This window comes from Drosophila melanogaster, chromosome 2R (genome assembly GCF_000001215.4).
Source record: "Drosophila melanogaster chromosome 2R".
Lineage (NCBI taxonomy): Eukaryota > Metazoa > Arthropoda > Insecta > Diptera > Drosophilidae > Drosophila > Drosophila melanogaster.
In genome coordinates this window covers 20,720,297-20,742,122 of record NT_033778.4, presented here as the reverse complement: position 1 = coordinate 20,742,122, position 21,826 = coordinate 20,720,297, and the positions used below count along the sequence as shown (strand labels likewise).

General features: G+C 43.5%; 2 protein-coding genes and 1 long non-coding RNA gene across 4 annotated transcripts in view, besides 1 other annotated feature; 1 reads left to right on the top strand and 2 right to left on the bottom strand.

Moving 5' to 3' along the window:
* Positions 1-2,621: part of a mobile genetic element that runs on past the window's edge.
* The window catches only part of dpr1 (defective proboscis extension response 1), a 51,960-nt gene that overhangs the window by 8,320 nt on the left and 21,814 nt on the right, over positions 1-21,826 (bottom strand). For both annotated transcript variants that reach the window (NM_206186.4, NM_001299716.1), the window contains exons 2-4: positions 15,912-16,078; positions 7,876-7,953; positions 7,673-7,805 (exon numbers count right to left, since the gene is read on the bottom strand). In NM_206186.4, the coding sequence (NP_995908.2) occupies positions 7,673-7,805; positions 7,876-7,953; positions 15,912-16,078 (378 nt within the window). The remainder of the gene's footprint in view (positions 1-7,672; positions 7,806-7,875; positions 7,954-15,911; positions 16,079-21,826) is intronic.
* CG13442 (uncharacterized protein) lies at positions 11,513-14,294 on the top strand. The gene is made up of 6 exons (NM_137667.4): positions 11,513-11,640; positions 11,697-12,210; positions 12,814-12,948; positions 13,327-13,546; positions 13,595-13,656; positions 13,721-14,294. The coding sequence occupies exons 1-6, from the start codon at positions 11,622-11,624 to the stop codon at positions 14,046-14,048; spliced, it is 1,278 nt and encodes a 425-aa protein (NP_611511.3). The 5' UTR covers positions 11,513-11,621; the 3' UTR covers positions 14,049-14,294.
* Positions 19,028-19,528, bottom strand: lncRNA:CR44660 (long non-coding RNA:CR44660). Its single transcript, NR_124667.1, has one exon. It is a non-coding gene; the product is annotated as a long non-coding RNA:CR44660 (long non-coding RNA).

The following is a 21,826-nucleotide window of genomic DNA, read 5'->3' as shown; positions in this document are numbered from 1 at the left end:
ACTTATATATTTTTTATACCTGAGCCAGTTTGTTTTGCTAGAGGTCAATCTGGTTGGTGGTTTCACGTTTTCTGCGTATCGGCGGAGGTGAATTAGTACAGGCGAGTGATCAGATGAGAGATCCGGCAGACATTCAGCTTTAACCAAACTGCGGGAAATATTTTTCGTAACTGCGAAGTCGATCAGGTCTGGCAGCTTATTGAGGTCTGATGGCCAGTATGTAGGACTCCCGGGGGAAACATGGTCAAGTTTATTAGTGGCTTTTATTATCGTCTTATAAAGCTGTTTTCCTTTTGGGTTCACAAGTCGCGATCCCCAGTGAGTATGTTTAGCGTTGTAGTCGCCTGCTGCAATGAAGTGTGGCCCTAGTGCTTGGAAGAAATCCAGGAATTGAGCTTCTAATACTGTGAAACGGGGGGGGCAGTATACGGCCGCTAGTGTAAGGAGAGTGTTGTCATCCAGCTGTATGTTGATAGATGTGGCCTGAAGATGATTTTCCGCAAATTCTTTGTAAAAGTGGTGCTTCATACGGTTCCTTATGAGTATGGCGGTGCCACCGTGTGCTTTTCCGTCGGGATGATTTGTACCGTAGAAATGGTAGTCTCTTATTTGAAAATTGTATTTGCTTGTGAGATGAGTTTCCGAAAGAAGCATTACGTCGATATGCTTCTCATGTAGGAATTGAGCTAGCTCAAGTTTGCGCTGTGAGACGCCATTGGCGTTCCACGTAGCTATGCGTAAGGTAGCCATTATTTATTTGATTGTTGGGCTACAAGCATTTGTATCAAAAGGTTTTGATTACGCATCATGTCTTGAATGGTGGTCTTCATAAATGTCATAAATTCCATCATGCTCTGTTGTAAGGCTTGCATCATAGCTTCAGTTTTTGTTTCCTGCTGCGCAGCTGGGTGATAGTTTTGTTGTGTGTCTAATTTTGTGTGCACTTCATGTGGAGTTCGGGAGTTTTGGGTTGGAGGCGTCATACCTGATTTTAAAACGTTAGCAAATGTTGTCTTGTTAGTGTTGAATGTAGGCCAGGGAGCGAAACTAGCTGCTTTCGAGAAAATTACTTCAGGATTTGTCTCTGATGGTATCAGGGTAGCTGATCCTTGGTGTGCCCGCGCCGTGTTCATTCTTTTGTGAAGACGGATTTTCAGCTCTTTGTAGATTGGACAGCCTCTGTAGTTTGCTGTGTGATTGCCCCCGCAGTTATTACATTTTTTCTCGCATGCATTTTCTTTGTTAATTTGACACTGTTTGGAGTCGTGGAGATCTCCACAGACTACGCACACCGGGCGAAGTGTACAATATGACCTCGTGTGGCCATACTCTTGGCAGTTTGTACATTGTACAGGAGCGTTGCGTTTGTGCGGCTCTTCTACCGTGATCCTACGGTGCAAAAGGAGCTGGAGTTTGTAAATTGGGTGAACCTCGTTTTTTCTAGGAGGCTTGTTTTCTGGTTCAAGCTCAATCTTGAAGAGTGGTTGGGGCTGCCTGTTTCTGTTTTTGATATTGAACACGTTTTTGGCGTAAAATCCCTTTTCCTTTAGCGCCTCAGTTATCTCTTCGGGCGTAACATCAGACTCAATGCCCTTCAGGACTACTTGCAGGCCCTTGCTGCTTTTAAGCTGGTAGGTGTAGAAGCCTATTTTTTGTGCGGTAAAATAGTTTGTGACTTTTCTGTAGTCGTCCTCCGTTTTCGTCTGAAGTTTGATTTCGTTGATAGTACCTCTTACGAGGGGAGTTATATGAAAGCTATCTTTCCCAATAAGGCCAATCAAAGTATTTACAAGACGGCTTGTGCTCTTCTCGCGGATGTATATTGGCGGAGGCTTTGTTTTCTTCGGTTCGATATCAACGGATCCCAGCGGCACGTCCTCAGCGGTATCTACCAGCAAGGCAAATCTGTTGGTATTTGCAGGGGCTACATTTTTGATCAAGGTAGAGTTATCGCGTGTATTTTTCGGCTTGTTTCCCAAATCTGAATTTTCCGGGCTGAGCTTTCGCTTTATTGTAATGTAGCGGTCCATTCCAGTCTGCCAGGTCGACCCAGCTTTTTTGTTTACGTTTTCGTTTTGTTTTGCTGGCAGTGCAGCAGTACCGTTTATTGCTAGCGGTTTTGCTTTCGCTGACTTAGTCAGACCGTGAGCGGGTGCAGCCGATGACGAGGCAGAGCGGGCTGCCGGTCCCTCTCCAGCTGTTGTTGTTGGAGGTAGCGGGGCTTCTGTCGGAGCCAATAGAGCGGGAGAGCAGGAGCGCGCTCTTTCTTGATTTGTTGGTAGAAGAAGGTTTCCTGGGCTATGGGTTATTGACCGCTCGATGTCTGCGTTTGGGATTGTCGGTGAGACGTAGGAGAAGTACGCGTTGTTGCGCTGAATTGAGAGTCGGCGTTCGTCATGCTCGCGCTGACGCTGGGCGCGAGTGTCATTCTGACTCATAGTTTTATTATTTAAGATAACAATTCACTATGTATTTAAGCGATCTTGCATCGCATAGAGCGTCTCTTTCGCTTTCAGATTTTTTATTTAGTTTATTTTATTTGGCGTTCACTTCACTCAAAACAACCGATTTTGTGCGGAGCACGATAAAAACGTCTTCACACGTCGGCGATCGAATTGGTTTTTTGGTTATTTAACTATAATTAGATTAAGTGGACCGGGCAATTGGCAAGCTGCATTTTGGATGAGCTTTGGTGAGCTGCTGGCCAGTCAGTCAACCCACACGGCTATTTGAAGTTTTCATTAGGCCTGGCCGCTGTTGACCCAGGCCGAAAAGTTGCAAAGTCTACTCCTGGCCACAAGCCAAAGTCCCCGTTCCACAGCCATGCCATCCCGGACTCTCCTGGCAAACAAAGTCCTTGCCGAGCCTTGTTTACACACAGCCAGCTCGGGCTCAGACAGTGGAGAATTTTTGTGCAGCCGCAGCAGAAAGTAGCAAACGAGGCAAGGTGCCGGAGGACGAAGGGATTGGGGTCTGGGAAATGCATTTTCATTTTTCTTGATTTCGCGCATAAAATGCGCATAAGCCTATATGGCCATAAACATTTGGAGCGATGAACTTTGCTGAACAGGGGCTCGGCACAAAACATGGCATACTTTTTGGGGCCTGCATCGGTGCATCGGAGCAGCCTGCTCTGGAATCCTTCTGCTTCACTCGTTTGCGGAGCCAAGCTGTAAAAATTTATTACCCTTCGCCAGTGTTGATGCATGTTTGCACACATGTAACAACATCTCGGTATTTATTGCACGAAAAACAATATCAAACTGGGCCGTGCTGAATACGGGGCCTTATCTTTAAGCCAAGCCTATGGGCCTCTTTAAATTTTTTTGGGCCGACAATTAATCGAACGCGGACGTGCAATTGCTTGGAATTAATTGTCAAATCAAATAAACAAATTCAATTTGTATAAGTCAGCCGCATTGCCAGCACAATTGATGAAGTATTCCGCCTCCCATCAGTTTCATTTCCATTTGCCTGTCAGAATTCCCGTGCCATTCAGCTGTCCTCATTCCACCGAAAGGAAAATAAAAACGATGAAATGAGAATGCCAAAACATCATCATTGCTCACCAACCGACCAAGTCCCGAATTTCGGCCTTTTCAGTAGTCTCCATTGTTGTGATTATTATTATTATTAATAATTCGACATTGCTGCAGAGACATTAATCATTTGCCAACCACCCTCCACCCTCGCAGCTCGTTTATCCTATTTCTCGGCAATATCTGAGTAATTTATCATTAGGGCATTTTTTGGTCTAGGCATTCGCTGTAGAATGTAATTTGAGCAGCAAATGAACGAAATGGGAAGTAAAACATTTGATTGCCGGGCAAATTGGGCCGAGTCCTTGCTCTCTCGTCCTTGCAACTTAACTTACTTATAAAAACTTATTCCGTAAGCCCGACCACTTGCTTCACTTGGCCATTTGTTGTGTATTTTAGGCTAAGGTAAACTTCTCGCTCACGTACAATTTGCATGCGATTTGGGTCAGGTGGAAAACAGTGCAACAACAATTTAACTTTTGGCAAGACAATGAGAATCGCTTAACTTTTAAGACGACGGCTCAAGTGTTCGCTTCTTGAGCAATCAATGTGCATTATAATTGCCAACATTTTCTAGGTTCTCCTCTATTAACCCCAGAAAACAATTGGGCGCTTTCGAGTATTGCTGCAAAATTCTGGCTCATAACGATTTCTTTGTTTTTGGCAAGGCCACGTTAATGGATTTTCGAGGCACACAATTATTTTTCCATTCAAGCTGCCAAAGAAAACTCCCCGAGCTGAAACTAATTTAGTGCCGCTTGAGGGAAAAGGGAAATAATAAAAGCCACTTCCACAAGAAAGTGTCCCAATGGAAGTTATTATCGCTTTAGTTATTCAACGCTTCAGTATCAGGAGTTTGTGAATTTTCATCGTTTGCCTTCGAACTATTTATTAAGAATAACTTAAATTAAATACTTTGACAGCTTTGGTTTTCAATCAATTTTATGGATTATATACTTATAATTTTAGATTTTAATTTGTTTCCTAACTGAATAGAGCTTATGAATCCGGCTTATCCCTTTGGCAATTTATCTTAATTTGTAACTTCCCGAGCCCGTTAAATGTGAGTTTTAAACGTTGTCCTGAAAGGGATGAAGTCCTGCAGCCCGAGGCTGTTTATTGCTTGTGAGTTGCTGTTGCTTATGCTTTGGATTATTATTTGCGCTTGATTGCATGCAATTTGCTGGCTGCTAATGTCAACAGCATCAGCGAGGCAAAGTGTTGGTTTATGGTGCCCAAAATGAGCCATCTACTTGGCATCTCCATCTTGTCAGCTACGCATTCAAATTACCTTCAATTCCAGCTCCCGCCCCACAGATCCTTAGATCCTTCGGCTGGCTGCAGCTCTTCCGCTGGCTGTGCAATTTTTTTTCACTCCACCTTCTGCCCATCCCTTGTCGACTAAGAAAGGTAGCGTTTACGCTTGATTACATTTACGCTGGTAAACAAATTTTTCCAGAAGCATCAACAACACCTTTCTTATTATACGCTTTCCAAGGGGTACTTAAGTTTCTCACAACCATTGCAATTCTACTTTAAGATTTTAATAATGAAAGGGAACAGTGGATTGTAGAAGTCCTGCTGTATAGCTGTATATTGAGATGAGCCATGATGAGCTAGAGTATAGCCAAGTCGGTCAACTGCAGCTCTTCTACTCTCTCGATTTATTTTGTTCGCCCCAGCAGCACTTATCCTGCTGCTCGTCCTTGGGCTGTCAGTTGGGTCTCTGTTCTCTTGTTGTCGCTCAGTTTGAGTGGTACAGGGACACATAATTTAATTTACAATTTGCTCGCTTTATCAGCGTGTTTGGTAATTTGCCCTAAATTCAAAATTAAATCGAGTCGAGTCTGCAGCTATCTATGTGCATATAAACATGCTCCCACTTTTGACACCTACAACGGCGTGGGTTGGGGTCTTGGCCATGCTACATTTTTCTGGAGTCGAGTACATAAAGTTGATAATTTAAGCAATTGAAGCGGCTGCTGCAGCATTAAAATGTCAAAAATATTGCGGCCAAGGCGGAAGTCTGTGGGTGGTGGTGGGCGGTTTTAAGTGGGCGAAGGAGGCGGAAGGAACGGCCCAGACTGAAGGCGATTTATGTTTATGATGCCTCTGGTCAACTTGGCGCTGTTTTGTTTATCATTCGCCGCGTACTCACTCCACTTTCATCTCTCGCTTTTATTTTCGTTGCGAATGGTGTGTAATAGAATTTTCACTACGCTACGAAAAGAAACAGCAGCCGTGGAAGAAAAAACATAAATTTATGGAATTTTTAGTGCACAATTTTTTATTTGCATAAGCGCATAAAAATTCTGGTATAACAACAAACTTGTTTACAGCGACAATGACGGCATAGCCCAGCACAGTGGAGACACAATAAAGCGAAAGAGAATGGCTTAAGTATGAAAAATGAATAAGCGTTTACTTTTAAATTACTTGGCATTCTTTAAACCACCTAAGTGATAATTTCATACCACTTCTGCCCATGCAACTTGAGACGTACGATGTATGTAGGCTATGGATATTTTGTGGCTTTAATGGTTTTCACTTCACTGTTCGCACTGGCCTGCTGTTTGCTGTTTCCGCGTGAGTGGCATGTCGAATATTTTATATGCACATTTCTTTTTGGGCATTCAAATGAGTTCCACAGCATACCATGCTGTTGGGCGTTGTGTGGGCGTGGCCGGTTATATGCAGCCGCCTAGCAGTCATTTGCATTTCCGCAAATGTAATATTTATGACTCTATGTGTCTGTCTCTGGCTCTGTGACTCAGTGAGTGTTTGAAGCTGACTTGTCAGCCTGTCAAGTTTGCATACACAGACAGTGGTAGTGGTAGTGGAGCAGTCAGCAGGCAGCAGGCAGCTTCAGCATGCGTGTAAACATATGTATGTGTATATTCAAAGCTCTCGTTCATATTCCCGGACTCACTAAAAGATTCATAACCGATTCCGGGGCCTGACCAAAGCATTTTAAACTGCCCAAAAGTCGCTTGGCCATGTGGTGTGGCTAAAACAACATGGGCGAGCGTTTTTTTTGGGGGGCGGGCAAATCAGAGATCAAATAAGCTCATTGAGAGCACTCTTCCGCACCAGAAGCTTTTAGCCAAATGCATTTTGCTAATATTAAATGCGATAAAAATGCACCGAACAGGAACGAAACCGAAAAACCCACAAACATGGCTTACACAATTTTCAACTGGCCGAGTGTGCTGCCAAGGATAACGTCTTTTCAGAACCCAATTTCTGATGTGTGACAAGGGTTCGTAGCCTTCGAATCTTCTGACCTGAAGTGTACACTAATTACCCGGACGAATTGGCAAGGAAAAGAGTTAAGCAGTAGGCACTTGCTCACGTTTTAACCATCAAATTGTACTGCTCAGCAAGCCAATTTGCACATAATCGAATTGAAAATTTTATAATCACGAACAGCAGTGGAGAAAGGAAGCTGGCTGAGTCGCTCGACGGGTGGCCAATATGGCAAACGAACTACGCTCACATGTTCCGAAGGAGGTCCTGGGAAAATACCATGCATATTGTATGGCTTGCTTAAGCTCCTGGAAACCTGCATAGTTTGCTCAAAACTGCTGGAGAGCTTCAAGAGCTTAGCCCATAAAAGTAATCACTTCAGTGGTTTGTTACCAATTCCGAGCCAGCCTTCTTTTCCCCTCGCCCACCGTTTCGATTGGCCCACTTTGCAGTGCCGGATAATGGTCGAAATTTTGATTATCAAGCTCCGTATGTGAATCATTGATAATGGTTATGAGATAACACAAACTGTTGCACATCTCTTGTCTAGATGGGCACAAGTTTTGGGGATTAAAGTCAATTGGAATGGCTCTGGCAACGACTGTATGTTATTTACAACTACAGTTGAACTTTTATTACCCAAAGTTCTTTTACCTGAAGTATGCTTAAGTCCACACAGCTTGTGAGGTAAAAATGAAACTACAGTGGGGATTATATCAAAATATTACTTCTTAAAGACCAATTACATTAAGACAAAATAAGAATGCTGCTTCCTGTAAACAAAAAATCTATTTCCTTTGAAAATATTGTGAAAAGGTCTGAGGAAAATGAAAATTAAGTTGTTTACCCTGTCCGAAGAAAGCTAGAGAACCATGGTCATAACTCACCCACTACGTTGAAGGTGTACGACAGGGACATCTTGGGCTCCGTGTTGATTTGGCACTCGTAGACGCCGGAGTCACGTGGCTGCGGATACTTGATTTGCAGTGTCCAATTGGCGGAGCCATCGGGTCGCAGAACCTGTGGCGAGGACACGGAAAACTTTAAGTTTCCATCCGGAATGGCGCGATTGTTAGGGATGCTGGCTTACCTGAAAACGCTGATCGGATGTGTAGGTTGTGCCGCCGGCGGTGAGTATATGCAGATCACGTTTGCGTATCCAAGAGACCTACAAGGAAAGATACAGCAAAGGGATCGGAATGAAGTGGTTTTCTCAGTTGGACCGCTTGCCGCGTGGCAAAAGTTTCGGGAGCATTACAAATTCCGCACTTAAAAGTTTTTTTTTCTCGCAAGTGAGTTAAACGTGTTTTGTCTGCTGTTATTCCCAAACACTCCCAGGAGTTGGGACGATGAGGTGGCAAAATGAAAAACAAAGCGCAAAGTTTACTTTCCTTTTACGTTTTTTGTTTTTTTTTTTTGTTTTTTGTTGGTGTTCCGGCGTTGGTTAATCTTTAACATTTTGCTTTTCGTTACTGCCATTTAATCAGCAAACAAACAAAGCACAGTCGGGTGGTGAAAAACAAGAAAAAGTTCGCACGCTTAAGCCGAATACATTTCAGCGTGAAAAGGCCAACGTTACGTATACGCCCCGTTGCTAGGAAATGAAAGATTCTCATACAAATGGCCCTTGACAATTGCGAAACTCTTTAAGCCAGACTGGTCGTAAGGTCAGTGGGATCGGTGGTCCAATTTTGTCAAAGCTGCTTGCTCAGCGCAATTTCCAATTGTTTCAAATAGCCTTCAATCCTTTTCGAATGTCCAAAAGCAGCCAGCAATAAGACAGCTTTGACGCCATTTTCAGCCTTTATTCGGTAGCATTTTTATTATTGCTCGAATTACATTTTCATTTGATTGCCTAGCGCCTTTGCCTTCGCATTGGCCTTCGTCCTTGGCTGGAAAATCTTTTGGGGAAAGCCATTAACCATGATTTTGTGTCTCTGCTTTTGCCCCAAATAAAGCGGCCCGTGATTTCTTGCTAGCCCACCGCCCACACACTTTGTGCCCTTTTTGGCACATTGTTTCCAATTTATTTGACGACCTTAGTTTCCCTGGTTGTTCCCGGCTATTGTGATACTCAATTTTAATTACATGGAAAAAGTTTTGCGGCCCCGCCTTCAGCTCACGAAAACTTTAAATGTTAGCCGACTGTCAACATTAAAGTAGAAAATATGCTACCTCATTAATAAATTTAATTGCTTGGCCCTGCGGCTTTAGATTTTAGAAACTCCGATGGGTGTTTATAGTAGCTAACTATTGGCGATCCAATAAATTCATTCAAATCGAGACTAAAAAGCGGTCACGTAATACGTAAAAATAAAAATCATTCGCTTGTAAAACTTTTATGAGCTACTGCCGCTTTTACGCCCCCCATTTTCATAGGCGAATTGTCTTGGGTAAATGTAAATTAAATCGTTCGATGCCAGCAGAAGGAAAGAAAAGGTCAAATCTTGGCAACATTGAGAGCGATTTACCCGTTCGTTATTGTCGCTGGCACACAGTGCGTATGAGTAATGTACCATTGTGATTTCTGCACGCCGTAAAGCGAAATCCAAATGAACTGTAAACGCGACAGGCGGCAGAAACAATATAACTATCCGAATGTTAGCTTTATAGCGCCCGATTCGGAGTTGCTCAATTAGATATTCCAGGCCAGCGCTTTAATATTTAATTCCAGCTGAAAGCTAAAGGGCGGCGAAAATCAAAAGTGAAAAGTTTTTCAGCTCCAGCCAAGACGACTCTCGACCCGATTCTCAGACATATCCCCTGTCAAGAAGTTGTCCCAATCCCAGGATTTCGCCACCGAGGGACGACAGGTTGCTGCAGAGCAGTCCCGTGAGTTCTGAAACTTTGCTGGTGGTATAATTTTCGTAATGTCTTTAGGTTTAAATAAATACCACAAGCATAGTTTTATATTATTTAACACTTTGTGTGTTCGCTGCGGCCGAAAACTTTCACTCTACGTGCACCACTACTCATCTCCTCAACCCTTACTTTCCCTTTTTGTTTTTCTGTCATCTCACAGGAAAATGCCAAATGAAAGAAGTTTCAGCTGAGGTTGCTTTAGTCTAAGTGTGCATGTGTGTGTGCTTGTGTGCGAGCGTGTGGAAAACTTGGCGAAAATACATTAAAAACTTTGCTGACGCATTTTCTGCGTCTCTAACCAAGAGAGACTTTAGACTTGGCCAAAACTCGACGGAGCCAAAAATAGTTGCACTTGCAGTGGCTATAGCTCTTGCTGTTGCAGTTGCACTTGCAGTTGTTAGTTTGTTGCCACACTGGCTTTGTCCGAGCTTAGGAAATGGCGTGAAAAGTTACATTAAGCCCTGCGGAAAGCGGTATCCAATTTCTAAATTCGCAAATTACTGGGTCTGCACTTAATGAACTTGAGCCAAATTAAATTGTTTTTCTTGCCACCATGACAATAAACAAATGAAGACTTCAATGGCAGCATTTTTGTAAACAAAGTTGTAAACAGATTTTGATTCCTCTTTTTTCGCCGGCCTCCAAATTCGGCGAACGAAGGTCGCCGCCATTAAAAAGGGTTCGCTGCCTTTTCACAAAGCCTAAAACTTTGTTTAATATACTTTTTTCATTTCCAGCCAGCTCGATGCCGCTGGTATTACACGAGTAAATTGCTTGTGCTCATGTTCGCTGATGTAGCCGCGGAGAAGCGTTTATGAAAACGTTGGCGGCACTCGGCGCGTAATAAATCAACAGTGAACGGACAATGCTGTGAAGTCAAGTTGAACAAGCGGATTCCACGCCAGCTTCCGGCAAGGATGGTCGAAAAACAAGTACAGATGGCTGCCACTGCGGACCGAAGACTTGAATACCCTGGCATTTATTGCTCAATTAATGCTGAACAGAACAGATCCATAATAACACTTTCTATCATGATTCAATTACAAAAGTTTGTACTTAAGTTTATTGAGCCAGCTAATTCAACATTGATTACGTTTCGACGGAAGGAATCTCCGAAATGCTTGTTACTCCAGAATTTATCTTTATGCAAGCTCCAACTTTTAGATATAAACTATTTTTCGCTGTTAAGTGCTTAATACATTTCATAGGATCCAAAAAGTGTATCCTCAACTCTGGCGAAACATGGTATCCGAAGAGAGCGAAATGCGAGAGGCGACGGCAGTGTCAGCTGATATGGAAATGGCACCCATCCCGCCCGGAAAACTCACGGCTAACGAACTAACGGCAGGGGCATAAATTACCCGAGGAATCCTGCTCCTCCGCGTAGAGTGGCGCATAATGGAAGCCAAGCGCCGGCAAAGTTATTTGCCGTAACTGTTACACTTTCAATTTTGAGTTTATGGGTGCACTGGAGGCGGAGGAAGAACAGAAGGCGCCGGAGGAAAAGCACCACTTGGTGCGGGCTGCCCGTGGAAGGCAGTTTTTGCGTGGGCACTGACAGCGCGGTTCCAGTCTGTCAATTACAATTAATGTGGGCAACTTGGCTGCGGGACAAGTTTGTTTTCCAGCCACCGCATGCTTAACTGCCTCCATTACGGCATGCATCTTTCATTAAAAAAAAAAACCAGTCTACGAATTTTCATCGAACAGAAAATCGATTGAATTTAATGGCAACAAAAACGGACTAATATTGACTTCAATAATTTAAGTAATCTCTAACTTTTACTTATTTAACATAACAAGCAATACAAGCAGTACCCTTTGACACGATTGACAAACTGAATCGCCACATTACCTATTCCATCCAAAACAAAAGAATAGCAAAAGCTACTTCAATATTATACAAAAGATGTATTAAAATTTTTGGTTAATTTCGGTACCCCATTATTCAAAAACCGTCGAACCGATCAAAGAATGGAGTGCGAAAAATGTGGTACGTATGGAGGATATATAAGTCAAGATGTCATGTCCATCCATTATCTCCATTAGATATCACCAGCAATGCCGGTGACCATAGGCTTAATTTGACACGGAGTCTGTCGGACCTTAAACCGGAAACCACTCTGGAGATGGAGATTGATGAGGCTCTGTCCTCCAGTAGTGCCGATGACACTCCGCCGGGCATGATCGTTGTGGAGACCCGCATCAGTTCCTGGCAGAAGGTGAAGTGCTATGACAAGGATGGTACGACAGCAGATGCGGAGGATCCACAGATACCGGCCTGCTCCCTGGGCCTAAAGCCAAATGTTCAGTTCCAGAAGCTACCGCACCCAAGTCATCCTCTGGTCAGCACCGAGGCCGTCCTGGCCGCCGCCACCAGCTCCTCCTATTCCGCTGGCCCACCCAAAGCCGCGGCCACAGACTCCATTGCCACGTTGCGGCACTGCGTCGATGGTGCCACCCAGTGCAATAACCTGAATTACGAGTCCGCATCCAACGAATCGATGCCCTCGGTGGGATCGCTCGTCTGTCGCATTTGTCACAATGCCGATAATCCCGAACAGTGAGTAGCATTTCAGTTGGCAGGATAAGTGAGGGGATAAAGAACTTAGTTTACCCTGTAGAACGATATTCCTATCCTACTAGCTAATTAACTATATTAATTTTTATAAAAATCAATTTTTGGTTTGCCCTTTTTGGATTTTAAACTTTTTTTTTAAAGATCTCCATCACCAGTGGGGTTTTTCATAAATTATAAAGTATTGAAATAATTAACAAAATCCCCAATCGGCAATGAATATATCCCCGCATTTGAATATTGTTTTTCAGGGTGCTGCTGTAACTTCCATTTAATTACGCACGTGCAGCCGCAAATTGTGCAAGAAATTAATTGCACGGCATTTAATGCATTTAGTAGAGAGCCCGCGAGCGAATGCATTTATTTATTTTAATAATTAAAATTAACACTGCAGACAGCGCCAGCAGTCCGCCCCAGTTTTTCCGCATTTACCCACCCCAAGTTTCCCCATCGAGCACTTTATCCCTGATTATCTGGTTGGCTGTCTGTTTAATCCCCTGATTTTTCATTGTTGCCGCTGTTTACCACCCACTCTGCCACGCCCGTCCACTGAAACTTCCGACTTTTCCGCCTCCGATTTGTTTGCAGACTCGTGTCGCCGTGTTTGTGCAAGGGCTCGCTGACATATGTCCATGTTCACTGCCTGGAGTGTTGGATTAGCACCTCGCGCTGCACCACCTGCGAGCTGTGCCAGTTCCAGTACAATACGGAACAGACTCTGCGGTAAGTCAAGAAGTACACTCGAAAAAAGAGACCATATGGTGTCTGAAATTTCAAGGAAAATCCATTCCAAATCTGCTTAAATAATTGATCAAAAGAAAGATCAAAATAACATAACATTACAGTCGAAATAATCATGTTCCATGTTTTATGTGTATTTTTTTTTCGAGTGTACTTAGCAGATGGCAGTAGTCGGTAGCTGCCACTCGAAGCGGCAGCAGATGAAAGACGCCTGCGGCTCTCATCTTTTTAATCAGCTGAGTTCGCTTTGTGCCCGTGCTCCACTTGCTGTGGCAGCAACTCCTCCTAATTACCAGCACAGCTTTGTTAGCGGCTTTGTGTTGTTGGTCGGACCGTGCATCTTTCCAGATTTCGTTGCAGGTACACCTGCCTGCAGTCGCTGCGCCTGTGGTACTCAAGGGCCATGAGTCGCAGGGCACTGCAGGAGGACTGCCAGATGTTCTCGCTGCTCACCTTGGTGGCATTCGGAATTATCGGTACCCTGCTGGTAGGCATCCAGTACTACGCCCTGCACACCCACTCTTGGGGACTGAGTAAGCTGTGGACCAAGTCCTGGATGCTGTTCTTCCTGTTCATGACGGTACTGCCACTTACTCTGCTTATTCGCATCTAATGTTACCGCCCTCAGATCACCGTTTACTTTGCTAACATTTACATGCTGATCAAGTCCCAGCTGACGCCATGGTATCGGTAAGTTACCACTTTTATTTTCATCAATATGTTCCCATGTGTTAACTACATTTAACATGTTTAGCTGGTGGCAATCTGCGCGTGACATTAAACTTATCCTGGAGAACCGACGACCGTTTCCGAACCCAAGCCGCTTTTTGCGGTCATTTCAATTGGAGACGGTATCGACGACAGCCTCCATGTACACCCACCACGATCAGCAGGAAGCACCAGTGCCCAGCTCCTCGCCGGTCATCGTGATCACCTCCAGCGAGGAGGAGACGGAGGATAAGTTGGCCCACAAATGGGGAACGCGGCTGGACAGTGAAGTCCTGGCCGCAGTAGTGGCAGCCACCGTGGAATCGATTGCTGACGCAAGTGCCCGCGAGAGCGACAAACAGGACGAGGACTAGCAGCAGCATTCAGTTGCAACAGCAACAACGACAACCGGATGGCAGCAACTAAAGTACTGGACTGGGTCTCGAGGGGATCAGGACGGATAGCATGATAGCAAAGGTCTGGGCAAGTAATTAAGACTCAAGGGCAAGGATTTTGCTGGGCTTTCGTTGTTTGAGTGTCATTTGTTTAATGTAGTTTCAATGACTTAAATTAACTTACTCTCTCTCGCGATGAGAGCTCGAAATAAATGGGTAAAATTGAGCGAGTGGCCCCATGATGATGATGACGACGACGATGATGATGATGATGATGATGATGTTGTTCTCCCTAGGTGGAACGTTGGAGGAACTCCTGTTCTTGTTTTCCTGTTCTCCGGTTCGTGCCAGCACTTTGGCTGCTTCCTTCAAGGCGCACAACTTCCGGTTTCCGGCCTTCGCTTACTCCGCTCCCACCTCGTCCACCTTAAAGCGGGTATATTAAAGCTGATAACACGGACGCACAAGGATGATGGCTGAGCCAGTCACGTGATTGATGGCTCATAAATTAGTCATTTTGCTAGAGCGAGCAACGCCAGCCTATTTGGAAGCGTGTGGGCGTGTATTTTGCATGGTGAAGCAGGGGGAATTGCACCACTCGTTAAGGAAGGAAGGCAACTCCCACAGGACGTTGCTCGCTTGTCGCCTGTCTTGTTTGGCCATTTTTCTCCCAGTCTCGAGTGCAGCCTCGAAATCACCCGGTAATTTGGTGTAGGCCCCCCACTGAATCCACACGCCAAAACCCTTCCCTTTTGCCATGGCATAGCATTTAATAACAGGCCGAGTCCTGGTTGCTAATGCACACTGGTTCAAGGATCCGGCATAGTGCCTGAATTTTGAGTGATTGGACTATCTGTCACCACTCCGGTCCACTGTATGTAGCCGGGTTCTGCGTCTGGCCAAAAAAAGGGCTAATCCTGCCTAAGAGATGCAAACTGGCCGCCCACCTAATGTGCCACTGATGTTGACATATTAGGCCAGGCACTCCGCCTACCCGCCTCGCTTGCGTATGGGCCATATTTGGCTATTTGGCAAGGGGTTAACAACACACTGCGACCTTCAATCATTTATTTTGGCTATGGACCAGAACGAAACAATACGAAACGGAACGAAAGCAAAGGAACCGGACCCCAATGGTTTGGCAATCACGGAGCGGAATGATTGAGTGCCTGCAAATCCCCAACGGAATTTTCATTTATTTTTCACAATTTCCATATGTTAAGCCATTGACTTTGCTACCCTGCCTTTCGGCTCCTTTTTTATCAGATATGCCAAATGCCAGTGGCCCTCAAATTTGCACTAAAAGCTAATTAATTTGTGTTTCTGTTTTTTCGATAAATATTTTTTATCTAATTGCGCCGGTTTTTGTTTAATTACCAATTGTATATTTAGGCATGCTAAATATGCAGCTTTATTTACTAGGCTGCTTGCTGCAATTTTTTACACATAAACATTTAAAATGCCTAAGGATTATCGAAAAATTCGCACGCATTTATCCACAAACTTTTTAATTAACCATTGCAATTATATCATTGCCGGAAATATTTGTTTAAGACAGCACTTATTTATATAGCTCCTATTATTATTATAAATATTAAACCGATGAAGGAAATTAAAAAGAAACACGCTGAAATAATTACAATTTTTGGTAATATTTTAATAACATATAATTGTCACTTTATTTTCTTTGTATGATTACTTGGTTGACTTGTTTGGTTTGGCTTGTTGATTTAGCCAAAATGTACATGTGTTTTAAATGAAAAGTGGCCCAATTACCAAAAAGAGCATTCAAAATAGGCATCGGTATCTCCGATTATGGCCAAGTTTTCACTTTCTACTTACGTCCTTATCGCCGAGTCGTTCCACGCGGCAATGGAGAAAGCCGGTCTGGCCAACGGTTACGGTCAAGTTGCGCGGCACATCAAAGTCGAAGTAGGGCAGCAGATTGGAGGGCGAGATGGTTGTAGTTGACGTTGTGGGCGGCGTGGGTGCCAACGCAGCGTTGTAGCCTGGAAAAAGACGGGTGAAAAAAAAGGGGAGAAACAAAGGGGATAAAGGTCAGTGGAATGGTGCAAACAACGCGGCGGCGGCGGCGGCGGCATAAAAACTTGTGCCAAATGGAAATTTATTTTCATTTTCATTTGCACATACGTAGCGACGTATTGTTGGTTTTAGCGGGGCATTCAAATGCCCCGAGCTGCCAGCAATGCCGCAACTTTTCGTGGGCACGCAAAGGCCCTAACTGAAACTGAAAAGTAATAAAATTCGCATAAAAATTCTGCTCAAAAACGAAGCGGAAAAACAAATAAATGAACGCTGCCTGAGAGGCATACACATACATACAAACGTATATGTGTGGCATCAAAAAAAATCCTCAACAAACAATTATACATTCACTTTTTATTTCTTTCGGCATTTGTTTGCTGGTGGCACGAGTGTTTGAGACTGTATTGGATGGAAAATGTAGTAAGTCGTGGGGCGAGAAAAGTCCTTTGGGAATTCCCACTGAAGCTAAGAGCATTGATCAGCTTTTAAATTTAATCAATGTCATAGCTTAAAGAAATTTCTAAAAAAAGAAATTCCCAGTTCTATGGGGTTAGAGATGGAAAAATCCAATTAACTCCAAGCTAACCGAAGGACAACTTTTTCCTTTATTTTGATAATCTCTGTACAAAATATCAATCGTAGGCTGTATATGAGCAATTATGTGCCCATTTGTTTTCCGCCAAGCGAAAAGATGCTAATTATGATGGCAAAAAATGTTTTCCGGTCATCAGCACACTTCGCCAAGTTGATGGCCAGAGAAAAGTTGGCCCACTAAATATGTCAAAGCTGGGCAAAAGTTGTGTCCAGCAGGCGGTAAGAGCCAAGTTAGATAACGTCATTGTGGAGACCGGGAACGCTTCAACTTAGTTCATCAATACGCAACGCGCAGGCAGATGGGTCTTAAAGGAATCAAAGAAGAAAAAGCTGGCACAAACTTTTCGCACATCAAAGCCCGGTACAAATCGGCACAGATCGCATGCAGCCAACTGGAATACGAATAATTGAATGAGGCGATACGAGGCGAACTCCTGCTGGCGCCAGTTTATCGAACTCCAAGCTGAACTCTCTAACTGGCAGCCAGGAATCAAGGACCTCAATCCATTCATCGCCCGAAGTCGGTGGAAAACTGCTGTTGCACATTTCCGTTTCCGCACGCGCCAAAAAAAAAAAAAAAAAAAGAAAATCAAGTGAAAACTTTCGCCGGGGCACGCACACTCTTTCACCAAAGGCAGCTAAAAGACCTACGCAAACTTTTCACATGCGTAGCAACGTGAAAACATGAATCGACTCCACCACATTGACGGTGGTTCGGTGGTTTGGGTGGTTTTGGATGGTTTTGGGTGGTTTTGGGTGGTTTTGGGTGGTTTTGGGTGGTTTTGGGTGGTTTTGGATGGTTTTGGTGGCTGCCGGGACATGACAAATTTTACGATTTACTTTTTGAAAAATTTCGAACACAAAGTTAAATTTAATGCGCACCCGCAACATTTGCGTACGTGCGGCTTTCCATCTTCGGGCAATATGCAAAACATTTCAGCATAGATAATAATGTAAGAGGACCGTTTGGGAAAAAGTTTCGTTCGTTAATCGAAGCGGAGTTGCTCTTAAAAAACAAGGAGATCATTTGATGCAGGAAATGTTAATAAACATAAAAAGATTAAAAGCAGCAGCGTTTTATTACATATACGACAGTCTTTCTTCTATTCCACAAATGCAGGCTTACTAATTAAGCCTATGTAGTCTTGAAACATATTCCTTTCTAATATATAAATCTAGACACTGAATTATTATTAATTTAAAACTTTTAAAAATTAAATTCAAATTAGACATAAAATTAATTAAAATTCAAATTGGCTAGCCAGGCTAATTACCCAGTAATACCCTGCAACACACCACCCACCACCCGTAATCCACACAGATAGGTAACAGGGTATCAAAAGCTGGCGAAAATTAGCTTAGAAATGTTGCACGTATGCGTGCGTGGCGCATAAATGGCGTGGAAAAGCGTGGGAAATTCGAAAAGCGGAAAATGCGCGGCACAAAAGCTGAGGAAAAGGGAGACAGAGTAAGAGAGCGAGAGAGAGAGAGATGGAGGCTGGTTTGAAACAGAACTTAATTTATTGTTTATCAGCGAGCATGCAATTTATGGGCAGCTGCAAAAAGATTTTCACACAATTTTTGCTCCACCCCCCCAACCACACAGCATTTCCACCACTCATTTTTGTGTGCGATAGGGAACCTTGTGCTAATTTTAAGTTTATGCATGGAAAATTTGCTCACGCTGTGAAAATTAACGATGCGGCCGCCAGGAAATGCCGAGCCCAACTTGTCGAAGCCTCCAATTTGTTGTTAGCCTGTTTGTTTGTCCCGTCGTTTTGGCCCACTTTGGCCATCGATAACAGCGAAACCAAAACGCCAGCTGCTGGCTGTCAGATTTGGGCTTTTGCCTTAAAGCGTACGCTTAATCAAAAATGCTCGGCGCCTGCAAATTAACATGATACATGGGCATGAGTGCGGGCGAAGGGGGATGGTGGCACTTGGCCCCTCAAAACTGTCATTCCGAAAATCCCTGAGCTGCTGCGGTTAAAGGACCAAAAAATATTTGCCGACTTTTCAACCCGAAAATTAGCAAATGTGGTGGAAAATATTTGCGGTTGTGTGGTGTTGGGGGTGTGCCTAGCACAACATATGCATATTTATGGAAGCTATTTTACTTGAGAATAAATCGAAATTAGCGAAAATCGATGGGGCAACTATTAAATGTAACCCGACTTAATTTACTGTGAGATTATCATGAGAAAAGGGGCTATAACAAGAATATGAGCTTAAATCATTTTCAATGATAACGAGCTAATTATTAAGTTTTCCTGCCCTATTTAAATATTGAATTCAGTTGTAATACACTTAGTGTAATTAGTAATTTAAGAAATGCTCGTATTGAACTGACAGCACTTAATTTACTTTGTCTCAGTTGACAAGACAATATCTTTGGCCTAGTTAATACCAATTGGAGCCCCCTTCATATCATCATGTGTGCTGAAGCGAATAGAAGGCGAAAGTCAGTCTCGTGGAGTAGCGAGGCAGCCTTGGATTGTCCATGATCCGGTGCACTTAAGGTTAAGTTGCACTGACATCGCATTGAAGCTTTGAGTGGCAGTCGATGCACTCGAGGCGGCTCCACCTCATTCTCCAGTTGGGCCACAAATGTGTGGAGCGCAGGGTCTGCAGCTTGAGCTCCTTTAAATATGCCGAACTATCGATTATGCTGGCAGAGTGTTTTCGCTTTGCTTCGAGCGAGTGGATATGGCAAAATATTTGTGCAACAAATTGCTCCTGACACTTTGCCACTCTATTTGCCAGCACAAATTAAATCAAAATGAAAATTTGACAGAAAAATATTGGTTATATAATCAGAGAGAGCGAGTGAGTGAAGCTATGTTTGAATATGCACAAAGTAACCAAAAGTCAAAGGCAACGAGTTCATTGGGGCATATTATTTCAGCAGAGCGTTTCTTTTTCTTTTTTTGTGGGGGTATTTCTTTTTTTTTTTATATATAAACTTGAAGCTTGTTAGTCTTGGGCGACAACGTTTTTTCGCGTATGTCGCCATTTTTATGGCTGGCAATGTCTGCTTTAGCCCACTTTTCTCAGCTCCGCCCAGCCATTTCATCACTCAGTTCGCATTATAAGTGCCGCATTTGGAATTTATGATTATATTTCTTTCGGTTTCTGTTTCCCCCATCACCCTCCCAATCGCCCGGCTAATGTGGTCATATGAATGCTTAAATACAAATACGCATACAAATCGGGGCAAACTATAAAAACAGGCGGTCATGACTCACAATGAGGCACGATAAGTGAGCGCGGCGACATTTTAGGCTAAAGTGTGTGTGGCAAAACTGTGACTCTTGGCAGCGCGTGGAAAACTGGAAGATTTTCGTTGTCGCATTTCAATGAGCATAAAATCCCCATGAAAATGTTGCAATGATGAACCGACCCGACCACCCACCAAGCCACCAAAAAAGAAAAAAAACAGCGACTGCGTGCCTCATTTAAAAACCGCCCGCTTTCGCATTTGCATGCGCATCACATGTCACACAGAAAAACCCGAAAAATTTGCAAAAAAAAAAAAGGAGATTGCAAAAAAAATCGGAAATGAAATCTGATAACGCCCGCTGAATGCGGCGACAAGTGACGGATGTGTCGTCGTAAATGCTTCGTCGAGTGGCGATATCGTTGGGCAAATGAAAAATAAAAGTCAGAAATTATCTGAAATCGGTTTAAGACGCCGCATCCACACAATCCACACAAGGTGCGCCGATGCGGAGGGCAGGCGGGTGGACTAGCTCCTTCCACAGACCACATGCTGTACCCTCGAGCGTGTTGACAACGCCACCAGCACACATAATCATTTTCTAGGGCCACAACTGCTGGCGTTGGCAAGTTCCCACGTTCGGGCTCTCCAGCTGAGCTCAGCAAGATTCGCCTCAAAGTGTGCTTCACTTAAATACAGACATTAATCGGAGCTCAGGATCTCCTTTCTTGGGGTCGGTCTGTTTACATGCCACACACCAGGGCACATACTCGTGCTTTATGATCGGAATCGATTTGACTCCGTTTTCCGTTTCGCATTGGCAAGTGCAATCGAAAAGGAAAGCAATTGTAAAAACAATTTCAGCTGCTTTATTGTCTGCGAATGAAATCCTATATTGGTTAACCGACAAGGAATGCGAGATGTTGTTGTTGCCTCGCTTGCTGTCCCGCCTTTCGAAAAATTGATTACACTTAATGGCGAAGATAAAACCATAAAGCCTGACCACACGGCGTATGCGTAATGTTCAAGCAATTATCATTGGCATATTGCAGTTTGCCATCGCTGGCAAACGCAGCCATTTGGTCGTTCCCATATTTCACCTTGTCCCTGCATCCTGCACACCCTGGTTACCATTCTCGTTCTCCGTCTGGTAATGTCTGTCCACCAATGCTGGCAATTTTCTATTTAGTTTGCCTCCATTCTGTCGATCCGAGTGCTCAGACGACATCGTGCGCACTTAGGCGCGACAATTAATTTATGGCCTAGACGCTTTGCCAACCCATAAATTATGCTTCCGAATGCCAATGAGAATGGCAGAAAGCGAATGGAGTTGGTTGGCGGGTAGATGGTGGCTGGTCGCCATAATTGAACAACGTGGCGTATGAGTAACGAGAGCTGATACACAGAAATCTTATGGAGTCATATTGAAAATTGATGTGTAAAATATATTTCATTATTTTTTACGAACCTATTTACTGTGATTGTAATTAAGTAAAGCTCTTTTGGTTTTATTCTTTTACAAACTTACTATATTTTTTTTGAATTCAATGAAATAGTATGCACAATGTACTAAATTTTTAATTATACTTGCAATTTAATAAAGCAGCTTTATAAATTCAATCAATTCTTTTCAACACTTATGGACTATGTAAAATAATTTTTAAAGGACATATCAACTTTTCATATCTGACTGAAAAATAAAACTCAGAGAATACACAAAAAGTGTTTATCTTTTTTTATTTCTCACATGTTCCGAAGTGGGAAATGTTTTATTTTTGTTTATTGGTTGGAAATTCGAGAAAAATACAGACTTTACTGTTAAATATTGAAGCCGTGCGTATAAAACTTATGGAACGACCCTCTCCGATGTCCTGTTGATTAATTACCCCCCGATAAGCCA